The 24,554-nt window shown below is 40.2% G+C and overlaps 1 protein-coding gene across 2 annotated transcripts in view; it reads left to right on the top strand.

Moving 5' to 3' along the window:
* Positions 1-1,372: 1,372 nt before the first annotated feature.
* DENND1B (DENN domain containing 1B) overlaps positions 1,373-24,554 on the top strand; it is a 237,433-nt gene continuing 214,251 nt past the window's right edge. Inside the window, exons 1-2 of one of the 2 annotated variants that reach the window (XM_084637445.1) lie at positions 1,373-1,782; positions 5,057-5,121. In XM_084637445.1, coding sequence (XP_084493571.1) covers positions 1,766-1,782; positions 5,057-5,121 — 82 coding nt within the window. In that variant the 5' untranslated portion in view covers positions 1,373-1,765. The remainder of the gene's footprint in view (positions 1,783-5,056; positions 5,122-24,554) is intronic. The other variant, XM_084637446.1, reaches the window with a different exon arrangement.

Here is a 24,554-nt window from a genome sequence, read left to right as displayed (position 1 = left end):
TTGTTTAAGACACAATACAAAACAAAGCTGAACTAACAGCATTATAGGCTAAAATAAAATTCTTAACTTTAAAATAATCTTAAAACCATTACTTTTTCCACTATAGAACTAACCTATACATAGCGGTAATAAAACTGTTAGGTAAAAGTGTCTAAATATATTAAATAGAAACATCTGATGTGCATCTGTGATGGTATAAAGTGGAGATGACATGACTGTTGCCAAAATGACTGCACTATTTGTAAACAGAATGGACCAAATTCATCTCTGGCATAAGATCTCCCCTGGAAGCAAATGCCAGTTGCACCTGTTTATGGAAGGGCTATCTATAGCCCAACAAAAGACTCTGATTCAAATTCTGCTTTTACCTACATGCTTGCTGCTCCATCTGAAGTCAAAGGAATCTGTCCCTTAGAAAGTAGGAAGGCCCTAATTTTGAAAATACACAGGAATAACTTTGTGAATAGCTGCATTGAGTTCAATGGGACTACAGGCATGCATAACTGTTTGCAGGATTAGGTTCTTGTGTATGCCTTTTCTGTTGTTCTTTTCCTCTGAAGGCTCTTCCTGGTGTGAAGGCCTAGATCCTGAAAGCTGAACCAAATGAGCAGACCCATGGATCTGCTTGCAGGATCTGGGCCTTCCTAATCTGTAAAGACCAAATACTGCAAGACATGTTTAACGTTGTGCGCTGTGAAGAGTTGCATTGACACCAGACTCTTTCAAATGGGAATATTTGCAGTGAGTAAAGGTAGGAATATACTTAAATCTTTGCATGACTGGAGCCAATAGGATGAATCTTTGGCTTAGGGAGCCAGCTTTCTGGTTGGGAGAGAGTAGAGCAGCCACCTCTGCTTTACTCTGGATTAATGAAGGCATTTCTAAAAAGTCCCCCTTTCTGTGGGGATGAAGGATTTTGCAATGTGCTTTAGTAATGAGATATTTTAAATCTCTGACACAACATTTTATTTCCCTTTCCCTCTTCCTTTGGTGTGTGTGTAAATGGGAACTCCACTCCTCTAAACCTGTAACAACCTGAGAACCCAGCATGAAGGCTTTGGGGCAATGAGGTGAAAAAAACCAACAATTTAGCTGTCTGCATGTTTTTCTTTCTAAACGCCTGATGGAGGAACAGTGCCCAGTGGTGGGTTTTGGGTTTTTTTTCCCCCTCGGTCTAGGGAAGCGTTAATTATAACGAAAGGAGAAGTTGAGGCGCCTCTCGGGGTGTTTAGAGGAAACGTGCAGGGCTGTGCTGGACGGGAACTGGACAGCCCCCATGGGGGACACAACGAGTCAGAGCTTTTGGAGCCGGGCCCCTGCCCTGTGCCTCCGAGCGCCGTCAGCGCGGGCTTGGGGCCGGGCCCCTAGGGCAGAGGCTACTGCAGCAGGCCCGGGGCCGGTGCGGGGACCGGGCAGCCTACACCCCGCAGCGTGTCCGCGGAGCCGTTCAGTCCCGTCCCCCCGCGGCAGAGCCGCCCCCGGGCCCCGCGCAGGTGACACTGGCGCTGCTCCGGCCACCGCCGAGCTTCCTGCTTCCCAGAAGGTGCCGGCGCCGCGGCAACAGGAACTGAGGCTGGGAGGAGGCGGTGCCGCCGCTCCCCGCCGCGCTCACGGCCCGAGCCGGGGGAGCGGAGCAGCCATGGGCCACCGCCAGCAGCCGCTGTAACCTCCCCCGGGGCCGGCGCGTCCCTCCTTTCCCTGCCGGCCGGGCGAGGTGTTTCCCCGCGGGGGCGCGGAGCGGCCGCCCGGGGCCCGAGATGTGACCATGGACAGCAGGATCAAGTGAGTGCCGGCGGCGGGGCAGGCAGGGGGAGCGGAGCGGGGCGGCCGAGGCGGCTCTGGGGGCTGCGCTGGAGGGAGAGGGGAGGAGGGACTAGGCCTCAAAGCCTCCCCCAGCCTGGCGGGGTGTGGGGCAGGGGCCTGGCTCTGCGCTGGGCACGTACAGGGGGCGGCTGAGCAGAGACCCTTGGCACGACAGGAGCGGGGCTGGCACGGCAGCCCACACGGCAAAACCGCCCCTTCCCCGCAGGTGTGACACTGGCAGCCTCAGAGTGAACAGCTGGTGGCTCCCCACCCAGTTCTCCATCCCCCCGTGGAGACGCCCTGCCATGAATCCTGCAGCCCGCCCCACAAGGGGAGCTTGTCCACCCTCTCTGCCTTATCATCCTTTATTCCCAGGGAGAGACTGTAGAACCCACACTCTGTCTCTGTCAAAATGACCCCCCTTCAATCATCAGAGACTGTCTACCTGCACCTTAAAGTGAGCCCCACTGGCTAAATCCTTCATCACCAGAGTGAGATAAAGGTACACAGAGATTTATAATAATCTTCATCCCAGTAAGGGAGTGCCCCACAAGTGGGAGAATTGACAGGCCATTGTTTCTGTCTCTGGGCTCATACACATCATAACTAGTCTTCACGGAAGACAGTGCCAGCCTAAGGTTTGGTACCTACTAAACATCTCAGAAGAATGGCCATGATGACTTGTTTGGGTGTTAGGTGGATTACAAAACCAATTCTGAACAAACTTTTACACTTCTTCTTTTTGTCTATTTATTGCCTCTTTGGATCTATTGCCAATAAATGGTGATTTTTAAAAAATATTCCAGCTATTTTACTTGACTGTCATATTTGAGAAAATTACAGGCAAATGAATCCTGGTTTTGAGGAACAGCTACAAAAATAGTGTGTAAAACTAGTAACATCAAAACAGAGGTTGTTTATAAACATTTCTTCTAAGGAATCTAACAACATCTCTTTATTTGATTATTGAAGAAAATTACTGTTTTTCAAGACGTTAAGAGACTAATTCTACCTCGCGAGAATGTTAGTGTAACCCAGATGTGTTGACAAACTTTGATGAAGTAAATTTTCTGTGATGGTTTGAGGCTACTTGCCCATTGTAAGGAGTCCCATTGATTTCCTTAATTCAGTAATTGACGAGAGGTTAAATCTGTATTTTGTAAACTGACAGTAATCTATATTTATGATGAATAAGTGTGCTGCTATTTAATAGTTATAATAGAAATGAAAGCCAGCCTGACATATATCAGACTAGTTAGACATATTTCTTGACACTTCTAAGTCTAAGTAACACCTTTTGTGTGGGAGGTGAAGAGTAAACCTAGAACTTTTCTGTGGAAGCAGACTTTGTGGTGGTGTACTGAAGGAAGCAAACACGTTTTCACACGTAAATTCAAGAAGTTGAGCTCTGAAGTCCTAATCCTGTATTTGAGACACGGTTTTAATGGAAATGAACATGTTAAATCCAGCATTCTGATTTTCCACTCCTTCTTTAAGGAAGGGGGAAAATGAGCCAAAAGAGCAAACACATACCTAGGTTTAAATTTCATTTAACCCTTTTATGGTAGAGGGATTCCACTCTTCTCACTACAGGCTGGGTTCTTACAGCTCAATTTTGTCCTCATTTAAACGAGTGCAACTCTGATTAGATTCATTCTGATCTTGCTAGCTGAGGGGAGAAAAAATGGATCATTTTCTTTTCTGTTACACTCCAGTAAATTTCTAGTAGTCTGGATTTACACTAGTGTAACTGAGAGCAAAACTTAGACAAAAACAAAACTAAAAACCCCATAAGAGCAGAACTAGCTCATTCAGGATCCTCCTTCAAGATTTTCCAATTGAATAATTTGAAAAGTGATGCAGGGAAGGAATATGATGTGGGAAGATATGTGACTGTTGCTCAGAAATGCGATATCTCAGTCTTAATATAAATGCATATCATCAATACTTGGTGACAAAATAAATGATAGAAAACTCATTAAGTAACTGGTGACCTGTGAAAGTTTCCTTCCAGTCCAAAATCCCTCTAAAACTTTTTTAAAAAAACTTGTATTGAACTATCAATATGTGATATATGCATCATTTTAGGTTTATATGCATCATTTTAGAAACCTGGGGCCCACTCTTGAATTCCTTACTTGTGAAAAACTGCTGACTTCTGTAGGCATTTTACTCAAGAAAAGAGTTCAAACCTGGGCCCTTTATGTGGTTACTTAGATAAATAATTGTTATGGTGGAGGTTATAATATTTGCTTTTACTATAAATGGCAGATTGCTCATCAGAATGAGAATTTAAATAACTCAGAATGGTAAAAATAAATTAAGGGTTTCTTCTGAACGTAACATAATAGATCAAGAAATTACTGAAATGTATGAGTTTATTCTTGGTCAGAGAATGTTGTATAATAATGGTACTCACGTGTGGCTGTTCGGTTCAAATAATTATTTACATTTAGGCTAGGGTTGGGTAATGAGCTATCAGACAACATATGCAAATATAATTCATAATTACTGGATTAATATTTTCTCACTAGTTGAATTGTTGTGTACAGGATTCAATCCTTAAACGTGCCAATGGCAGTAACTTCTGAAGGAGATGGTACGGTGACTGTCAAGTTTCAGTTGGTGACCAAATATATTAAAAAAGATAAATGTGTTAATGGCTCAGTTTGCAGGAATTAAGATGGAAGCCTAATCCTGGTTCACTCTCTTCATAATTTAAAAACAGAAGTGGTTCAAACTGGCGAAGTAAAAAAGGCTATCAGAGAGGCCCAAACTGATAGATAATAGAGAAACTAGCAGCATTTTTTCCGTCTGTAAAGTTCAGTTTTGTAAAGCAAACTGTCAGCAAGTTTAAAATTGTATTTACTTCAACATGACTTTCTAAAATGGGGTAATGACACAATGAAATAACTGAAGAGCTCTCAAACATATAAGACTGCGATTTATCAGTGTAATCACAGAATTTTGATTGTTTTAACTATCATCTAATTATCCTCAATTCTTGTTTCTGTTGCCTATTCTTTTTTGAAAAGTGTGTGAATATATTAAAGGATGTGAAGAAAAATATGACTTCTGAAATCTTACAAAACATCCAAATAATTGAGATTCTTTTTCTCATTTTCTAGTGTCAAATGGAGTGGATAGGATATAACATTATGGACACTGTAGAGAAGGCTTGATAATCTAGATCAGTGTTTTTCGGTTTGTGACATATGTATGACTAATCAATTGACTTGTTTTTTATTTCCAGGGAAAATCCAGAAAGTACATTTGATTTGGTACTCAAGGTAAAATGCCAGGCTTCTGAAAATGAAGGTAATGTACTCCAACTGTTGGCATTTATTTATAGAAACTAGGGACACAAATGATCTTATTCAATTATTTAGTCCACGTACCCTCTATTTTGTCAGCTCATGCTTTGAAATGTTGATAATGTGAAATTCTGTTAGTGCTCACTGCTATTATTCCAATTAATTTTTTCAGTTATTAATATTCTGATGATAGAAGGGGCAAGCATTTTCAGCAGTTTATTGTTGATATTGTGGTTTGTGTTACATACTTATACCATTTTAATTCCTATAATCTTTCATTCCATAAAATGTAGATTTAATAAGTCATGTCATTTTAGTGGTATGTCTCAGAACTGGGCCTTGAGTACTTTGATTTCTCCTTTTGTCTCTTTGGAGCTTTTCTCTTAACAATCACTGTTGAAAGAAACAAAGAAAAAAAAACTAAGTAGCAGAAAATAACTTTTACTGTAGCAATTTTGGAATGGTGCAAATGTTATTGTGAGCTGACTTGAATTGGTATTAGCAATTAGTTTCACACTCCTACAAGCACTCTGGTGAAAGAGATATGGTGCTGCAGGAATACTAACAAGATCACAATCCTAATCAGTTATCTGAGCAAGTCTTTTGGTTGCAACTTGCATGTAGGAAAACATGTAACTTCTCAGGTTGAAGTTAAAGTGCTGACTAGAATTGTGTGGAATTTCTAATGAGGGACTGACTCAACAAGAATGATGGCATATGACTAGTTTTACATCTTTTAGGACATCAGTATGCCCCCTTGAGTTTATTTCCTATTGAATTTTCTTGCTTCCCATATTTTTCCTTGTTCACTTATTCTCCATCACATCCTCTTCTTTCAAGCACACTGCTGTATTCCCTATTCTAATAATTTTCCTTAACCCTTCCAGCCTCTCTAACTGCCAGTGTATATTCTTCCTCCCATTCATACCCAGGCTTCTTGAATTTATTGTCTGTTGCCAATGCCACAGCTCCTCTACTCTGACTTCCTCCTGGATCCTCTCTGCATGGTAGTTTCCATCCATTTCACTCTCATGCAATTACCTTCATCGAGGCAGGATATTATATTCCGTTCCTGGTCAAGTTCTTGGGTGACTTCTTTATTTTTATCTTCCTTGACCGATCAGTTTCCTTCACACAGTTGGCTACGCTCGCTCCTTGACTTGCTCTCAGTGCTTTTATGGTTCTCTGTGGGTTTGGCTTTTCTTGCTCTCTTAATTGCTCCTCTTAGCAATTCCCATAGTGGCAACTTTCTGGTCATCTCCCATTCTCTTCCTCTTTCGCTATACTCTCTCCCTTGGTAACCCTCTGTCCATTCTCATATCCTGTATGATAATGAGACCCAGATCTCTCTCTCCACACCTGATCTGTCTCCCATGATCTGTCTTTGCTTTGTGACTGTCTATTTGACATCTTTTTTTGGATGTCCAGCCATATTTCAACTCATCTTCCCCTTCATCCGGGCTTGCAACTTTCATGTCATATTCAGTTTCTTTCTCCCCAACATATAGTCTGCCAATTAATCCGTCTGGTGCTTCCTCTCTGATATCTTTAAAATCTGTCCCTTCTCTATTCCTACTGCCAGAAGCTTGATCCATGCTCTTGTCATCTCTTGCTTTGATTACTACAGCGTCTTCATTTCTGACCATGATTCTCATGTTGTATCCTTTAAGTTTACCCAGTGTGCTGTTACCAGAAATGTTTGCCTCACCTACAGCTCTGTGATATCTGCATGGTCAAATCATACATTGGTGTTCAGTCCCCTTTTGCATCAAATTCAAACTCCTTATACTCCCCTTCAGGACTGCAAGGCTTGGCTTCTGCTTACATCTCAACACTAGTTTCTTGGCACTTCCCCAGCTCTCACTGTGTGTGCTATTTCAGTTCATCTTAATGCTCCTTTGGTTGTCTTCTGCTACAAGAGACTGTGTGCCTTTTCTCATGAGCCTCTTATATATGGAGTATGCTCATGGCCCTGTGTGCCAGGCTGTTTTGCTCTTCTCATCTTCTCAAAACACTCCTCAAAACATATTTTGGTTACTCTTCTATTCCTGTCCTCACTCCCAAATCTTCACACATTAAGTTTTTTTTTAAAAGGAAGCAACTAGATGGGTTCTTACCAAGTATATATTTTGATTTCTATTCCATATAGGTTCATATATCACCCTCATCACCATAGAATATGAACATTTGACAAGTGGTGCATTAAGCAACATGACTAACATCTGTGTGGTTCAGTCTCCCTCTCCCCAGGAGGAGAATTGTGTGTCCAGTGTAGTGGGGCTTTTTGGTAGGGTTTGGTAGATGTGATTATCCATTGTTCCTGACAGAGTTCATTTCACATTCTCGGAGCAGTCCCTAAGAAAGCTTGATCCCTTGCACAGATGAGTTTTATCTGTATGGTCCCAAGTTTTGTTGTACCTGTTGTGGCGGTCTTTTAGATATGCTTGGCCCAGGCCTTAATGCCGGGAAGCAAAAGACAGAGACTTTGAATTTGACTCACTATTTTATGAGGAAACTTTCGTAAAGAGCAGAGGACAGGTTTGTTGTGCTCACAGTAGCCTGTGTGGTGAGGTGGTGATGTGCTACAGTGTTCTGTACAAGCTGGGATTTCCTATGTGCTGAAGACTTCATGCCCAGCTATATTGTATTGCTATTGTCCAGATAGGAGATGAAAAAGATATGAATAAATGAGGTCAGGGCACCATCCACTATGATGGGATGGAGTCTTCTAGACAGCTAGAGATGTTGGAAAGCATCACTTGTGGATGATGCTATGTGAGCTCTTAGCATCAATGAGCAATCCAGGAACCACCGCAAAACTCCCAGCTGAACTGATGAATGATGTGGTGGTGTGCGCCTTCCACCAAAGGAGACTGCACTTTGGGTGCAGACTCTTCAGAGTGCTTTCTTCTGCCCACCTCTGTCTTGCATGGGTTGAATTTCAGCCAGCTGTTTTTAATCCATGAGCGGAGTCCAGTGCTTGGATGAGATGTTTGATGTTGAGTGGTATGGTCCTGTATGGTGATGTATAGGTAGAGCTGTGTCATCTATGTATTGCTGGCATGTAAGTCTCTAGTTTCGTACCAGTTCACCCAGTGGCTGCATGTTGATCTTGAATAGGACTGGAGAGAGAAATGAGCCTTCTGAAATATCACAAGTGAAAGGTCTAGTGGCTGAGGTGCAGTTCCCATCACCATTCTTAGGGTGTCACCTGTATATTATAATTTTCATCTTTCCATACTCTGGGCATCACATTAGATCAAAAACGCCTCGGGGCAGGGACCTGTCATTGTGTTTGCCTGTAGCACGGTGAGTACAATAGTAGTGTGTCAAATAAATACATCTGAGTATTAAGATTGGATTTATTTAAGGAATTATTGTACATGTAACAAGAGATGAATGTGTAATTTCTCTAACACAGCTTTAAAAACTGAGCACAGGTTTGTTTTACTAAACAGGGAGCTTTCCAGGTCGGTTTATTATAAGGCTAATAAATTTGACAGTTACACTGTATTGGAAGACTTGCCTTTAAACAGATTTTCATGCTATGATAATGTTTTGAATATATAATATATCAAAACAAGGTCCATTCACCTGTTTCTTTGCTCTTGCCCCTTTCTTTCCCATGAAAGAGAATTGTGTTTAAATAGGGACTTTCTCGCATCCCATCTGCTTCTTGTACTTGATCCTGCAGTGAAGTCATGGTTGAATCTGTGGCATCACTGTCATCACTGTTACTGTGGAAGTATCACAAGCACAGAATTATGATCTCCCTGCATGAGTGAGCAGCAGGAGAAGTTGAGTGAGGAGGGAGAAAGACCTTAATTTGACCCATATATCTTTTAAGGTTTTCATTTCAAGTTTGTCCTAGAGTGAGCTCCTCTTTTAGATTTTTCTGCATTTTGTTTAACCACCCTTTGTTGGCTGTGCTACAGTTCAAACAAACAAGTAAAAACTAGTATATCCCTGCTGTGTCTGACTATAAATAAGCTAGTATTTTTAAATAGGATGCTGCACACCTGTACCAGTTTGTTTGTGATGTGACACACAGAAATTAGCACTTTCCAAAGATGAGTTTTGACAGCTGAACATTTTTAAATAACCCCTAAAATATAACATCTTTTTTTGGAAACAGGCCTGACAACCTTGAAAGTGTTTTTTTTCAGATATAGCTGAGCAAATACACAAACAGTGTCATCGGATTTAAATAAACTGTGAGATTGGCTTTGAGGAGTAGTTGAATGATTAAAATTTATTGCTTCTATAGCCAAGAGTAAAATCCAATAAATAAATAAAATCCAAATGCATGCTATTTTAATTAATTGAAAACTTAATTCAATTAATACAATAGAAACTCAGAGTTATGAACTGACCAGTCAACCACACACCTCATTTGGAACCGGAAGTATGCAATTAGGCAGCAACAGAGACCAAAAAAAAAGCAAATACAGTACAGTACTGTGTTAAACATAAATACTAAAAAATAAACAGCTTTTTTCTTCTGCATAGTAAAGTTTGAGAGCTGTATTAAGTCAATGTCAGTTGTAAACTTTTGAAAGAACAACCACAGCATTTTGTTAAGAGTTACTAACAACCTCCATTCTCGAGGTGTTCGAAACTGAGGGTCTACTGTACAATTGAGAAACTCAAAATAGCAGTATTTGATTGACTATGGACCTTTGTTTCAACCTTCATCATTTCACTTCAGGAAATACTTCTAGTATTTATTTTGTTAGGGGGACAATGTATTTTCTGATGATGTAAGAATACAGACACAGAAAAAAGGCCTTAGCTAAGTTGGAGTATGTTGCATGTTACACTTTCAGCAGGGCTAACACTCTTGCTTTTGCCCAATAACTCAAAAAAGTGATAAAGGACTTTACAGTATATAATTGCATTTGAAACTAAATGTTAAATTTATCAGATTGAGATAAATTCTAGTAGATCATCCACAGGTAAGAAGCTCTGTTAAATCTAGGTCTACCTAGCCAATGGGAAAAGTTTGATGGCCTCATAATGGGGTCAAAACTGTGTTAGCATCAACTAGGGGTAGCTCGATTAGCACATGTTAGCTGATCACTGTGGATGGGCATTTCCCCTCCCCCCAAGATACATGTTAAGACAGAGTTCATAAAAATTAGACTAGTTTATGTGCAGCATGATTTTCTGCATGGGCCAAGAGAACAGTGCTAACACACTCTAGCAGCAATGAGGCTGTTGCTTGCATGTTTGAAGTGCAGTGTGAACATGGTTCTGCAGTAAATAGAGTAGACATGTTTACTTTATTTCTTAGAAAACTGCAAGATTGATTATTTCTGTCAGCATGTCATACCTTGATTTATTTGGCACATTTAAAAAAAAAAAGCATATGGCAGTAGAAGAAACATTTTTCAGCTGGCATTCTACATTCAGTTATCACTTGTAGAAACAAGGCACAGTTCGAAACCTGTCATTAATATTGTAGAATCTGGTTTGTTCGTTATATTATTCTAAGTAATGGTGTCAGTCTTCAGAATTTTATTTTTTTAACTTATATTCCAGTGTTTTTTGGTCTTCTATCTGGTAAAAGTGGCATGCAGTGTGTCCTTCTGCAACTTCCTCACAGTGGTAACTTGCACATGGCTGTTGTTTAGTTATAGCTGTGCTGCTACATTGAAACAAACTTTCTCTCTCTCCCTGGAGACCTTCCTTCATTTGAAGGTTATATGCTGCAGAAGCACCTTTTACTGTCATACCTTAGTGTAGAGGTTTGCTCATAGCTTAATTGAAGCTGTCTATTTGTTCACATCATTTTATTATTAAAGACAAACAGATTTTTCACTATATTAATTTTACTGAAATGTAGCACAATAGGCAATAAAAATATGCTATTTTGAATTGGAAAGTCAGCAGGCCACACAAGTTCTATGGACATGATAAGCTTTGAACTGTTGCATAGCAAATAAATTCCTTGAACTTGACCTCCAGCATATATATCTCTAGTAGATATGGTCTCTAAACCATTCTTCTCTCACTCCTTGAGAAGAATGTGACTCAAGTTGACCCTTTTCTGTTCAGGTGACAGTAAACTAATTTCCACCCTGGTTCTCTCACCCTGTATGCTAAGTTTGAGATGGTAAAAGGGGCCCAGAGTCCTTTAGGGGCATGAGGCTCCTGACGATATGCTGTTTTAACCATTCAAAAATCTTCTATAAACTGAAATAGGTCTAGGAGTATGCGATTTTTAGAAGAAGTTGCTTTAACAGTATAGATTACTTAGTTTAGCATTATTAATTCCAGTAACATAACTTCTTTTAGTAGGGAGCTATGTCCAAAGGTTATATCCTCAAAGGATATCCTTAAATGTTTCTTTTCCTGTCTTAAGAATCAGTTGGGATCCACTGAACAGTGTTAAATGCTGACTGTCTTTTGTTCATTGTTTGTACAGCACCTAGCACAGTGTATTTTGGACTGATTTAGGCACTACAATAATACACGTAATAAATACAAATAATGTTAGTAAACCCAGGAGATTTGTGTACTCTTTATTCCAAGTGATGTTTGCTTGGAAAAGACACATTCAAAAATAATGAAATTGTGCAAATCTCTAATTAAAATGAATTTTAATATTAAGTGAAATGGTTAGTTTCACTATGGTCAGGTCTACACCAAAAAGTTAAATTGAACTATGTGGTTCAGAGGAGTGACAAATTCCTGGCTGTGATGATTTAGTTGGTGTTGGTCCTGCTTTGAGCAGGGGTTTGGACTAGATGACCTCCTGAGGTCTCTTCCAACCCTAATCTTCTATGATTTTTTGAAAAATTCACATCCCTGAATGACATAGTTAAGCTGACCTAGTCCCTGTTGTAGACAGCTCTAGGTTGATGGACGAATACTTCCTATACTGTTGATCTAACTACCACCTCTCAGGGAGGTTGGTTAACTATATCGTTGTAGTGAGTGGCTACACTGAGCAATTCAGCTGTGCTGCTGTATTGTTTTAAGTGTAGACATAGACTGAGATCCCAATCCTGCAAGCAGTGAAATGCAGGTGGAAATCCCTATTGAATTCAGTGGGGTTCTGCACCAGAGTCTATGTTCATGGAGCTGCTTGCAGGATTGGGGTCTGCGTGCTCTGTTTGTTGGTATGTTGTCTTCCTCCCACTGCACAGAGCTCTTCATTAACCACAAACACTCTGTGGGTGTAACGTGCTGATCAGATAACTGTTTTCCTCTTCCTTTTCAGAGCATGACTGAAGTCTGATAAAAAAGCTAGTTAGATCAATGTAATGCACCAAGCAATCTGTAGTAATTTTGTTTTTTCAAAATACTTGAAAAATTCAGTAGAATACCCCGTTATTCTTCAATACGGATATTTTTAACTGCTGGTTTTCAAGTGGTGGGGTACTAAAGAGACGTTTACCTTCAAAAGTACTGATCTCTACATTTTTAAAATTGTCTGTGGCAGAAAGATGAATAAAAAGCAGCCACACGCTTGTCCACTGCTATCAATTAATTTGAAATAAGTTTACTGTTGAAAAATGTATTTGAACACTTTCTTAGCAGTGTAATTACTTGAATGTATAGGTTATTATAAGACTTAACCAAATGGCTATCAATATAAACATAATAGGTGCTTCAAATAAAGATTAAATACATAGTGTTTTATTAAAAAAAAATTAAGGCTTTGTTTGCCCCAATATGATGTTGGAGAAAATGTTCTGTTGCACACAGGCCTAAAGTTGTATTATGTGGTACATCCCTCTTCTAGACTTGTGTAATCTTTATGATTCTTGCTTTAAGTACTGTAATTGGATACCAGCATTTAGGTGTATGACAGGTTTGCTTTTTAAAACTTGTATCCCTTTCACAAGTTTTTGAAGTTTGTCTTTAGGTTTTCTTAAAAATTGTTTTTAGTAATATGGAGGAGTTGAGATTTTTTCATAGTTAGTCCTTAATTAAAATGTATGATGATGTTTGTGGTATTGTGAATACAGTATTGTGATGCTGCTTGTGGTAGCAGGGTGCTATAGACAATGGCAACAAAGCATTTTTGTATATGGAGTTTAGGTGTGCATGTTTGGACTTGTTACAGAAGAAGCAGTAAGCTGAATGTGATTATCTGTAAAAATGTTTACCCAAAATATGCAATATTTGCTGCAACATTGACATAACTGTAAGTGCATGTTGAAAATTCACTTTAGTTACAACAAATAAAAAGGGTTATTTAATTGTGGATCTATCATTATGAATATTTATATCAGGACTTAATATTCTAGCAGATTCATATGAGTCATTCGTTACTATAGTTTAAAGTGAAGGTACCTTTTCCACTGCATGCATCCGATGAAGTGAGCTGTAGCTCACGAAAGCTTATGCTCAAATAAATTTGTTAGTCTCTAGGTGCCACAAGTACTCCTTTTCTTTTTGCGAATACAGACTAACATGGCTGCTACTCTGAAACCTACACCTTTACCTGTAATTTATTGACAGTGTAATTATAGCCATATCTAAGATGAGTTCCACTTCCCTTTAAGGGTTTCTTTTAATTTCCATTATTGAATTTTACAAACATAATGTGACTTGAAAAAAAAAAAAAAAGTATTTACTTGTAACCTGGTTCCTTTACAGTTGTTCTTAACAGATTAGGAGGATAGTTAACAAATCCTTTGTTTAATGAAGTATTACACAAACATTTTGAGGGCAAAAGCAGATGAATTGTGTCTGAGATTGTGCAGTATTTTCTAAAACCAAAGAATGATATCCATATTGAATAATCTCAAGAATACAGACCAGAGGTGGTCTTAATATTTGTCTCATGTACACCACCAGGTATGCTGTCAGCAGGTTACAAATCATAATGATCTCATGAGTATTTTTTTTAAATTCCAGTGACATCTAAGTGGGTTAATATTTATTTTACTGAATTTTCATTTATTTAGTCTGAAAGTTTTTAAGGGTAGGAACTAAGTCTTCCCATATGTTTGGACAGTACCTACCACATTGTGGGTGCTATGGGAATACAAATAATTGAATTTTTTTTTCAATTTATCTTTTAGGACACAGATTGGTGGCTTGGCCCCTTTCACCCTTTCCTTTCCCTTTGACAGGAGTTTGGAGAAGGGAGGAAGTTTGTAGGGCCCACCCTCTCTTCTTCATCAGGAGTAATCAAGGGGATGGAAAATTGCTACTGTGCTCTCTTATTTTCTACAGCGCTCTTCCCTCAGCCAAGATTATTCTTGGATGTGTGTGTCATGGTGGGAGTGGGGGAGCTGGGAGGAGACATAGGCTAGAGAAGCTATTTATCGTACCCAGCCCTCATTCTCCACTTTGGAGAAGAGGTCTTTGGGGGAGGGTTGACTCAATGTTTCAGCAGTTGTGGGAGGCCCAGCTGTACCTCACAGGCACCAGCCATAGCAGATGTTGGGAGCAGGCTGTCTGACATGATGTTGATGGAGATGAATTATTACCTGAAGACATTTGCTATTGCCTGGCTGTATCAGTTTCTGCTAATGCCATATGCTATTTATAGATATGTGACCAGTTTGTAGGCAGTGGAATACAAGAAAAATATCTGATGGGTTAGGAAGCATAAATGTTAATTTGCCATGAAAAGAACTATATTGTAGATTTTTAATAGGATTGCCAGTATGTATTTAAGTACATCAATACTAATATAAATGTGTGAGCCAAAGATAGCAAACTTTTATAAGTAGGGTCAACCTGTGTAAAACATGGCAGTTCTTGCTTTTTTACTGAAGTTGAATTTGTCTCATTTTAGTACTTGGATATCTGAGGTGACTCTGTTCATTAGCTAGCTTTTAAACTTCTGTGTTCAGAAGCATTAAAGAGTCTGACTGCATATTTTTCTCAGCTAGTGTCAGCATACTTCTCCCCTCCCACACACTGCGCAGTCAATCTTAGAAAGATAGTCTTCTCTAAGTTGGACTTCATTCTTAGAGGAGAGTTGTTACGCTGATAGTACAGTACATTTGCTGTTAAAGTGTAACTTTAAAGGCCTCTCTTCCACTTTTGGTATGGACTTAAAATGTATTTTACTCTAACAATTTATGATGATTTTAAGCTTTACAAATCCTGTCTGCAGTCATAAGCCATCTCCCTCTGTCTCCCCACTCATTGAAGAGAGTGGAATGCCATGTTTCGTCTCTGATTGACAGAAGTGTTATTTTAATTTGTTTCTTTCCCAGCTCTGATAATGTCTGGTGATGTCCTAGGTGTGCCTATTGTAGAATTTTGTTGGGATAGGTAGTTCTATATATAAATCCAAAATATAAATAAAATTATGCTTTTGCATTCTAAAAGTCACAAGAGACTACTATATAAGCTATTTTGCCAGTACAAAGTACTGAAGGGTGGTGTTTTTTCTTTAATTTTTTTGTCAAAGCAAATTAGTTCTTAAAGAACTTTATGTATATTAAGAGCAACTTGTGCATACTTACACTTGAAGATCAATGTATAAAGTAGTCTCTTTTTGCATAAGAGACCTTGTCTTGTGATAACCCCTTGATACGAAGAGTCAGGATTCTCTGATGTAAATAATGTTCGTTTTTAGAAGCTTAGGTCTCCACACTCAAAGTAAACAACTGCTCTAACACTAAATTATTGGCTATAAACTTTTGCCCCTTTGCATTGACATTTGAAATAGAGAATTCTGGAATTGGATGAAAAGGCAAAGATTCTGAAGTTAACTTTAGTAACTCTTTAATTTAGTAAGGAATTTAGTAAGCTCTTTGAGTGGGAGGGACTCTATCTCACTATGAGTTTGCATACTGCCTAGCTCATTGGGACTTTGGTCTTGGTTAAAGCCTCCTAGATGCTATATATAAAAATAACTTTGAAAAGGTGTTAAGTATGTATATATGTATATTATGCCCATGGAAGCTTCAAGTGAGTTTCACTAAGCTTGAAGTGATGGGTGTTCTTAGGGAGGCAACATATTCTTGTACTGGGACTCAAGCAGTGGGAGTTAGGTGGTGTGGATTTTATTCCTGCCTCTGCCACTGACTTGAGTAAGGCACTTGATTTTTCTGTGTCATAGTTTCCTTATCTGTGATATTACTATTTCATTTCTTATTTGTATTACTGTAATGACTTGGAGCCCTAGTTATGAACCAGGACCCCACTGTGTTAGATGCTGTACAAACACAGAACAAAAGATGGTCCCTGCTGGAATGGGCATTTTTTTTACAGGGCATCTGACCCTTTAAGGGAAGCTGGGCCTGGCCTCAACTGTGACTGATAAGAAGTCTGAGCTAGGAGATCGCTAAGGTGGTGATAAAAGCCAGCAAGTGGCTTAGTTGGGGTGGAGAGCTGCAGAAAGCGGGTTGGCTCCTGTGGCAGGCACTGAAGCAGGGTCACTCTCAAGAGAGCAGCTGATAAGTGTGAACCTGTGGGCAAGAGGGAAGAGCTTCGTTTTTGTTTTCTACCCAACTTTCCTGAGAAATTCCTGGGTTTTGAAAAAAATATTCAGATTACTAAGTTTTTACCTGGATTTTGCAAGAGCTGGAACTCCCCAACCAGGTACCTCCCTGCAGAGTTCCTGCTGCATAGAGGCGGGTAACTGCTGGTAGGCCGCTGCTGCTGCAATGTAGGGAGCAACGGGGCAGGGAGCCAGGTCCTGGTAGCTAAGGGGGTCCCTGCCCATCTTGCTTCCCTATCACCTGCCTCCCTGTCTGTCTTGCTTCCCCACTGCACAGTGGGGGAGTGAGATGGGCGGGAAACCAGGCAATAGACCCTGTTTACTTTCCCTGCTGGGCATAGCCACCTTCTGACCCTGGACCATCATGTGGCCTCACCTTTTCCCCCTACGCAAAGGGGTAGTGAGATGGGCAGGGAGCTGGGTTGCAGCAGCAGAGACCACCCAACCACTGCAGTGACATGCCCGCAGGAAGCAGAAGGATCCCCTCACTCCTCTGCCTGCTCCCTCCTGTGAGTACAGGGCACCCCAATCTCCTTGCCCTCTGCCCTTTTGTTTTTGTTTTTTTACAGTTTTCACCCATCTAAAATTTTTTTAAATAAACATTTTTAAATTCCTGTGAAATTTTAAAAACCAAAAATGAAGGGATATATAGCTCCCTTCAGAAGATCCTTGTTCAGGGAAAAGAAGGGGTTTATATGTGGAACTTGCATTGAATTGTTTTATTATGAAGAAATAAAGCTGAAGCATTGTGAAAGAGCCTGACCCAGATTTTAGGTATGGTGTCAGTGTAACCCACACACCTTCTGGGATAGTGTTCTATCCCATCTAGTGGTAGTGAGACCACTCAGAGAGAGTTAAATGAGTCTGCTGTACAGCCTTAACTAGGAGTCAGTTGCCTTTTAGCTCATGCGGTACCTAGGTTCGATCCCGCCCACTGACAACCAGGGTCTGTCAGCGTTACATCAGTCCTTCCTAGACTGGAGAGGCAGGCAAGCAGCTTATACACACATTGCCTGCTTTTGTAAACAACTTCATGATGCTCTGTTGAAAAGTGGTGATATTAATACCCTGTACTTAGTGAAGATGGGCCTAATCCAAAACTCTGGATCTCAGCATGCATACTTGAATTTAGGGCTTCAAAATTTGGCTGTGAATCAGATTTTTCCAAAGTTACCTAGATTCAGCCCATTATGAAGAGAAGCTCAGGTTGCAAACTTCTGTCTGAAAATGGCACTTTGGTTTGGGCAGTTATCTGTTATTTAGATTACATTCTTGTGAACTTTCCTTAGGTAAGGCAGGTCTGCACTGATCATCATAAGTAGGATGTTTCACTAAAGATCATAACCATGAGAAAGTCAGACAATAGGTTGAGTTACCACATAGTGATAGCTGCGGTACAGCAGTTTTCCCCGACATTCAAAATAGAAAATAACTGTTAGTAAATGTTAACCATTATAGTTTGGTTTATTGTACTGCAATTCAGTTCAGGGGTGACTGGCACTAGACATAAAGGATGATTAACAGTTCTGATCCTGCTTTCATTCTTCTAGACTCAGAATTCTAAATGTGTTTTGCATCTGACCCTAGATGTTACCCAAACCAAGAGCATTTGTTTACTCTGTTTGTTCTACTGGTTGAATCTCTGTTAAAACTAACCCATATTTTGCAAACCCCCACTGCTGTTAGATATAGCATCAGAATTTTGCCTTTGAAAAAGGGCAGAGATGTTCATGTTTATTTGTTTTTCTTTTTCACAATGTACAACATGTTGATGATATAGGCCTGCTCAGCGTGATGCACCTGAATACCAAAATAACTTTGCTGTGATATAGGAATTAAAACTGGAATGTGGAAACGGAGCATAAATCTATTATAAAGCACAGGAACGTAGTCCGTCAAGGAAAGGAAAGGAAACAGCAACATTTTAAATACCTCTTTCTATACTCTTCTTCCAGAGGAGGAATTCACAAATGCTAAAGAATGTTGATATGATGCATATCTGGTTTGTCTATTGCTACCATTCTTCAGACTAGAACCTCTTCATGTCCTACAGGCTAAGCTCCTTATTAGGTCCCTACTGATAGGCAAATCACACAGTGGGGTTACCAGTCCACTGCTTGTTGATGGTTGCGTGTGCTGCTGGTCCAGTGCTGGAGATAGTTACGGATGGGTGTCATTGCCAGGGCCAAATTAAGGCAATTCAGGGCTCTTGGCACACTTCAGATGTTGTGCCCAGGGTCCCTGTCCTTATGCCATGGGCCTGCCCTTCCTTGAGGTGGCACAAGTTTAGAGTTAAGATGAACGGGGCAGTTCTCATCTCTTTGAAATATTGTTTTTAGGTTGTGAGCAGACTCTGACAGGGATCAGTTACACTTGTTTCACATTTTCAAGCTTTTTTATGCATCCATGAGAGCTAAAAACATGATGTTTTTAAAATGAATACTGAGCTTCTGATCTCATCTGCCTCTAGATCTGGGGCCCTAGAATGGGCCTATAGTGCCTATGACCTAATCTGGCTCTGGCCATTGCCGTGTACTGGATCGACATTCTGTGTGGTCTTTGTCCTCTTTCCTTTGCTCCCTAAGACTGTTTGTCTTTGCATTGTTTTTCTGAGTTTTCTTACAGCATAAAACAAAGAACAGTGTAAAATACTGTTTTATGTTATAGTGACTATTTTATAATTACAGGTTTCAGAGTAACAGCCGTGTTAGTCTGTATTCGCAAAAAGAAAAGGAGGACTTGTGGTACCTTAGAGACCAACCAATTTATTTGAGCATGAGCTTTCGTGGGCTACAGCTCACTTCATCGGATGCATACTGTGGAAACTGCAGAAGACATTATATACACAGAGACCATGAAACAATACCTGTCTTCTGCAGTTTCCACAGTATGCATCCGATGAAGTGAGCTGTAGCTCACGAAAGCTTATGCTCAAATAAATTGGTTGGTCTCTAAGGTACCACAAGTACTCCTTTTCTTTTTGCGAATACAGACTAACACGGCTGTTACTCTGAAACCTCTCTTTACAATGTGTATGATAATCAGGGTGGGCCATTTCCAGCACAAATCCAGGTTTTCTCACCTCCCCCCCCCCAAACACACACACACACAGACTCACTCTCCTGCTGGTAATAGCTTATCCAATGTGACCACTCTCCCTACAATGTGCATGATAATCAAGGTGGGCCATTTCCAGCGCAATTATTATATAATTATAATTTTATAATTATCTTTGTATTTTTCTTATTCTGTTGTCACTGTTTGGTTTTTCCTCCCTTCATACAAAAATACATTAATTTACTTGCCTTTGTGATCAATAATAGGAGTAAATGAGGTTTATAAGCCAGTTTATAAGATGGTTCCTGGGGGAATTTTGCACCACTGTGCCTGTGCAGAATGTATGTCTCCCCACAGATTTCTTTGCTTCACCTCAGAAAAATAGTTTTCTGATGGAGAAGCAAAGGGAAGCCATAAGAGCACTCATGCAGTCCTCCCTAGCAGTATGTTTCATTTGCCCAGGGCAGCTGGCGAGAGGTAAATCACTGTGAGGCAGGAAGTGGGACAGGGGAAGACTTAGCTGGCGGTTCCTATCCTGAGCTAGTACCATCTGGGCTGCGGAAGATGGGACTTCTTTTTCCCTGCACAGCGTGCGTGCTGGGTCAGACCCACCTCCAGATTTTTCTCCAGGCTGCAGGAAGCTCTGCAAACTCCCTCACAGCCCGCTTTCTGTGCTCATCATTCCTCAGCTGCAGGGTGAGGGATCCTTGTACAAGGAGTTGCTTCACCATCTGCCCAACCCCTGTGCCTCCAGACCCTGTCATACCCAGACCCTCTTGCTGAGCCTTAATCCCCCCCTCACACTTAGAACTCCCCCTATGAGCCCCACTCCCCCTGCATCTGGACTACTCCAATGAGCCACCCGCACTGGGATCTCTACCCCAGCGAGCCCCAACTAGCTGCACCTGGATCCCCGCCCCACACCCCCAGCATCTGAACCCCCAACACCCAGACTCCCCTGCCGAGCTCTATTCCCCTCCACACCCAGACACCGCCTCCTGCCCCACGGAGCCCAGACCACCTTCACCTGGACCGCCATGCAGAGTCCCATTACTGTTGTACCCAGAACCCCCCAACAAGCCCCTGTGCATCCAGATCGCCCTGCATGTGGATCCCCCATGAGCTATCCATACCCAGATTGCTCCACATAGAACCCTTTCGACCCACACTTGGATTTCCCACTAAGCCCCTCCACTCTTGGATCCAGCCTGCCCGCACCTGGCATTGAGGGGCAGGGCCCTGGGGTGTTTCTGGGGCAGGCCTGGTCCTTGCACTGTGTCAGAAGTTGTGTGCAGCCTCACTGCTGAGTCCATGTCTCTGGGGGCAGCTGTACAGTGAACTCCCATCTCTGTGCAGCCAGTGGCCTGTGCTCCCCAGTGCCATGCTGGAGCCTCCATGTTTATTTGACAAGTAACATTTGCAGAATTTTACAGAAATTTAAAATCTTGTGTGGTAGAATTTTTAATTTTTTGGTGCAGAATGCTCTCAGGAGTAAATAGTGAAGTACAAAATATTGTGCATCCTGTATAAAGAATAACTATTTTTCCCTTTTTTAAAGCTTTGTATTCAGAGGCTAGTATCCAGTGATTCATAGCCACTTTATGGCAGATCACATTTTGTTCCTAAACTAATAGATGCCTTTCACTTAATGGGAACAAAGAAAGTGATTAAGTGATATAGTTGTGGTGATCTATATCAGGCAGTATTGTTCCTAGCATTTAGAGTTGAGAATAGTAGTTAAAAATATGACCGTTTGTGGGAAACTCTGAAAAATACTCTTGTATAGGGGCAGTTTTGCTGGGGGTATATTTTCAGGATTTCTTCTCCCTCAAGAACGCTTCCATGTAAACAGAATTTTAGTGCGTTAGCAATTCATTGGCTGCTGCTTATTCCTCAGCTGAATTCAGTGTGCTTTGTCTGTCACTTCATAGTTACATGTTAATTTTCTTGTAGTGATTAACAGCTGATGAAGCCTTCTGATCTAGGGGCTTAATTCTGAAAGGTGCTGAGCACTGTGGCCATGATCCACCCAAGTATTTAAGCATGTGCTTAACTTTAATCATAAGTGGTCTCACTGCAGTTAGTGGGACTACTCACATGCTAAAAGTGCTTAAGTGCTGTGCTTTGGATCAAGGACTGAGTGCTCTGCACCCTGGAGGATCAAGTCCAAAAATATTCACAACATCTAAATGTCCATGCTAGTAGTAAAAACCAGTAATTAGGAAATACAACTGAACTAGTACGTGTAGTAAATAAAGAATTCTTGCTATTTTTTCCCCTCCCACTTGTTTTCTCAGTTCTGGCCTGATGCATTGTATTCTACTTAGAATAAATTGAAATGTAGGCTCATGGGTTCTGGACGTATTGTAGCTTACAAATAACTATCAGGAGGCCATAAAGATTTAAAAAAAAATGTGTGAGGTGATCAAAACATGGCTAAGGGTCAGCAGCTTGCATAATTAGCTGCTCATGAATGTGAGAGATTCTTTGACTGAAAAGAATAGTTGTAAACCGAACTGATAAAAGCTTTATTTGGATTCTACTGAGACTCTAGTACTCTTCATTACATTAGTGGTACCAAAAAAGTAGTAGGGCCAAAAAAGTCACTGTGAAGCATTCCAAAATGTAATCAAAGAAACAGTATTACTTATTCAGAATAAAGGAAAAATATTCAAAATTTAATTTTGTCGGAGTGAACACCAAAGGTAAAAAAGCCACTTCCCTCTGTGAATAAACTGAAATGTTGTTTGAAAAACAAAGTTTGCACTTACAGCAGGAATTTCTCAGGCTACTGCTGATGATGACTATCTTCCTTTTAAATAAGCAGTTGTGTGATACTGAATTAGGAAACCCCTGTGTAAGAGCTAGTGAACTCCTTTGTCTTGTATTATAATTGCTACTGCCTTCACAGTCCTCATAGGACATTCGCTGTTACATTTTGTATTTGAACAATGAAAAAATAAAATAAATCTTTCAATTCTAATGATCAGTTTTGGTAAGATTTTACCAAAATGGGCATCCAAAGCTCACTCACAAAAATATAGGATTAAATGTTTGGTCCAGAAACTCAAATGGGGAGTAACTCTTTTGAAATTACTGGAGATAAACTATTTTTGAACCAGTTTAAGTGAGAGGAGAATCGGGGCCCATGAAGACACTGGAAGTTCATGTTTATGTGAACTGATCTTTCATAAATGAACTTTGTACTTGCTTGATCTGGTCTTTCCAAATTCAGATGGCAAAAGTTATATCACAGCACTTCCCTTTTTAGCTGTTTCATGTGTTTATAAAATACAATATAATACTATGTAGTGAATGATTGTCAAGCAAATTCCATAAAGGCAGCATTGTATCAAAAAAGGCTGCCTAGAAGTCTAACTTTTTCACAGTTACTGATGGGCTGTCATCTTAATGGAAAAAAAACTTAACTCCCTATGATTTTATTGGATTTAATCAGATGACCAGTAACTAGTCAATTTTTAGTTGGGTTTCACTTTTCATATTGGACTTTCAGTGTCATAAAAACAAGAAATTCTGTTGAACCGTATAGTCTGTTAAGCAGATCCTAATTTCAGCCACATCAGTAGAAAATTGGAATGATTCCAGTTAACTGGAGTTACATAGCTCTCTGACAGAATTTGACTCTCAGTAACGGACATTCCACTTCCTACCATAGTTTCAGTTTAAAATAATAATTTGGGTGGGTGAAGTGGAAGCTGAATGCATTTACGTTTATATAGGTCTTTAGACAGCATGAACATAGACTCATGAAAACTTATTTAAAAAATAGTGCATATTATTTTTGCATCGAAAATAAACTGTTCTTTATTTCAGATTAGCCGTAGTTACTTTGTAAAGTCCAGATGCATTTCACCTTTGTAAAGTCCAGTCATGTCATCGAGCATACCAAGGCAATTTCTTGGAATAAAAGGAAGAGTATTCAGTTGAAGTAGAAGTAATATCAATTACAGTCTTGATCCTACGTATAGAATAACAGTTTGGAGATCTGTAATGTAAAATGTGCTAGTGAGATCCAAAGCATGAGTAAAGTTGGGGAAAAGCCTTGCTTCAATGTATTAACTGATCAGTTTTTTTATAAACTACAATTCTGTGCTATGTGAAACATAGGGACATTTATCTGTTGAATAAATTATATTCTAAATAATGATCTTGGTACTGATAGAATGCTGGAGAACAGTAGAGAAAAAGCTGAAGGTTTAGCCTTACTGAGTGATATTAATTTTCCTTAATTTTCTACTTGTTGAATCATGGCTATTGCTAAACATTGGTAAGACAAGCAGATTTGATCATCTTATTTTACTTTCTTCTCTGCTCCTTGTTACTATTGCTACATCATCTTCACTTAACTCCACAAAAATAAGTCTGGATTAGTAGATACTTTCTGATATGAATCATACAGTCCCATAGTCTGATTTATATTCTAAAGTAGTTGAATGGGCTGTAAAGTTCATTTACCTAAAAAAAAAAAAAAAAAAAAAAAAAAAATCTGTCCATTCTGTGACTGTAGACAACAAATGGGATATTACAAGCTCTTTAGAAAAATTTGGATTGCTTTGTAACTCTGCCTCTTTCTCCCATTGTTCAAATCCTTCCTCCTCCTGCAAAAAAACATTTCATTTTATGTCCACTGAGGGTGAAATTCACCTGTCATGTGGTGTGTTTTGCGCTAGCCAACCATGCCACTTAAACCCTGCATTAGAGCTGTGCAAGGGGAGTCTTGGCAGAAAGGCCTGACAGGGTTGCATTTACATCTCTGATGTGGTTGGGAAAGGTCTCTGGATAGATTGACATGGAAAGCTGGAGAGGGCCAATAGCTCCAACATCTCATTCAGTTTCTGCACAGGGGCTGTTGCTGCAGTTACATGCTCTGGATTGGAACTAGTAGAGTTCACCTTGCCAGTCCACCCACAGAAAACCCAAATACTTGCTGTGTATGTGGC

The sequence above is a fragment of the Lepidochelys olivacea genome (assembly GCF_965140295.1).
Source record: "Lepidochelys olivacea isolate rLepOli2 genome assembly, chromosome: 8".
Lineage (NCBI taxonomy): Eukaryota > Metazoa > Chordata > Testudines > Cheloniidae > Lepidochelys > Lepidochelys olivacea.
The sequence above is the reverse complement of the archived record's forward strand: the minus strand, read 5'-3'. Positions and strand labels throughout refer to the sequence as shown.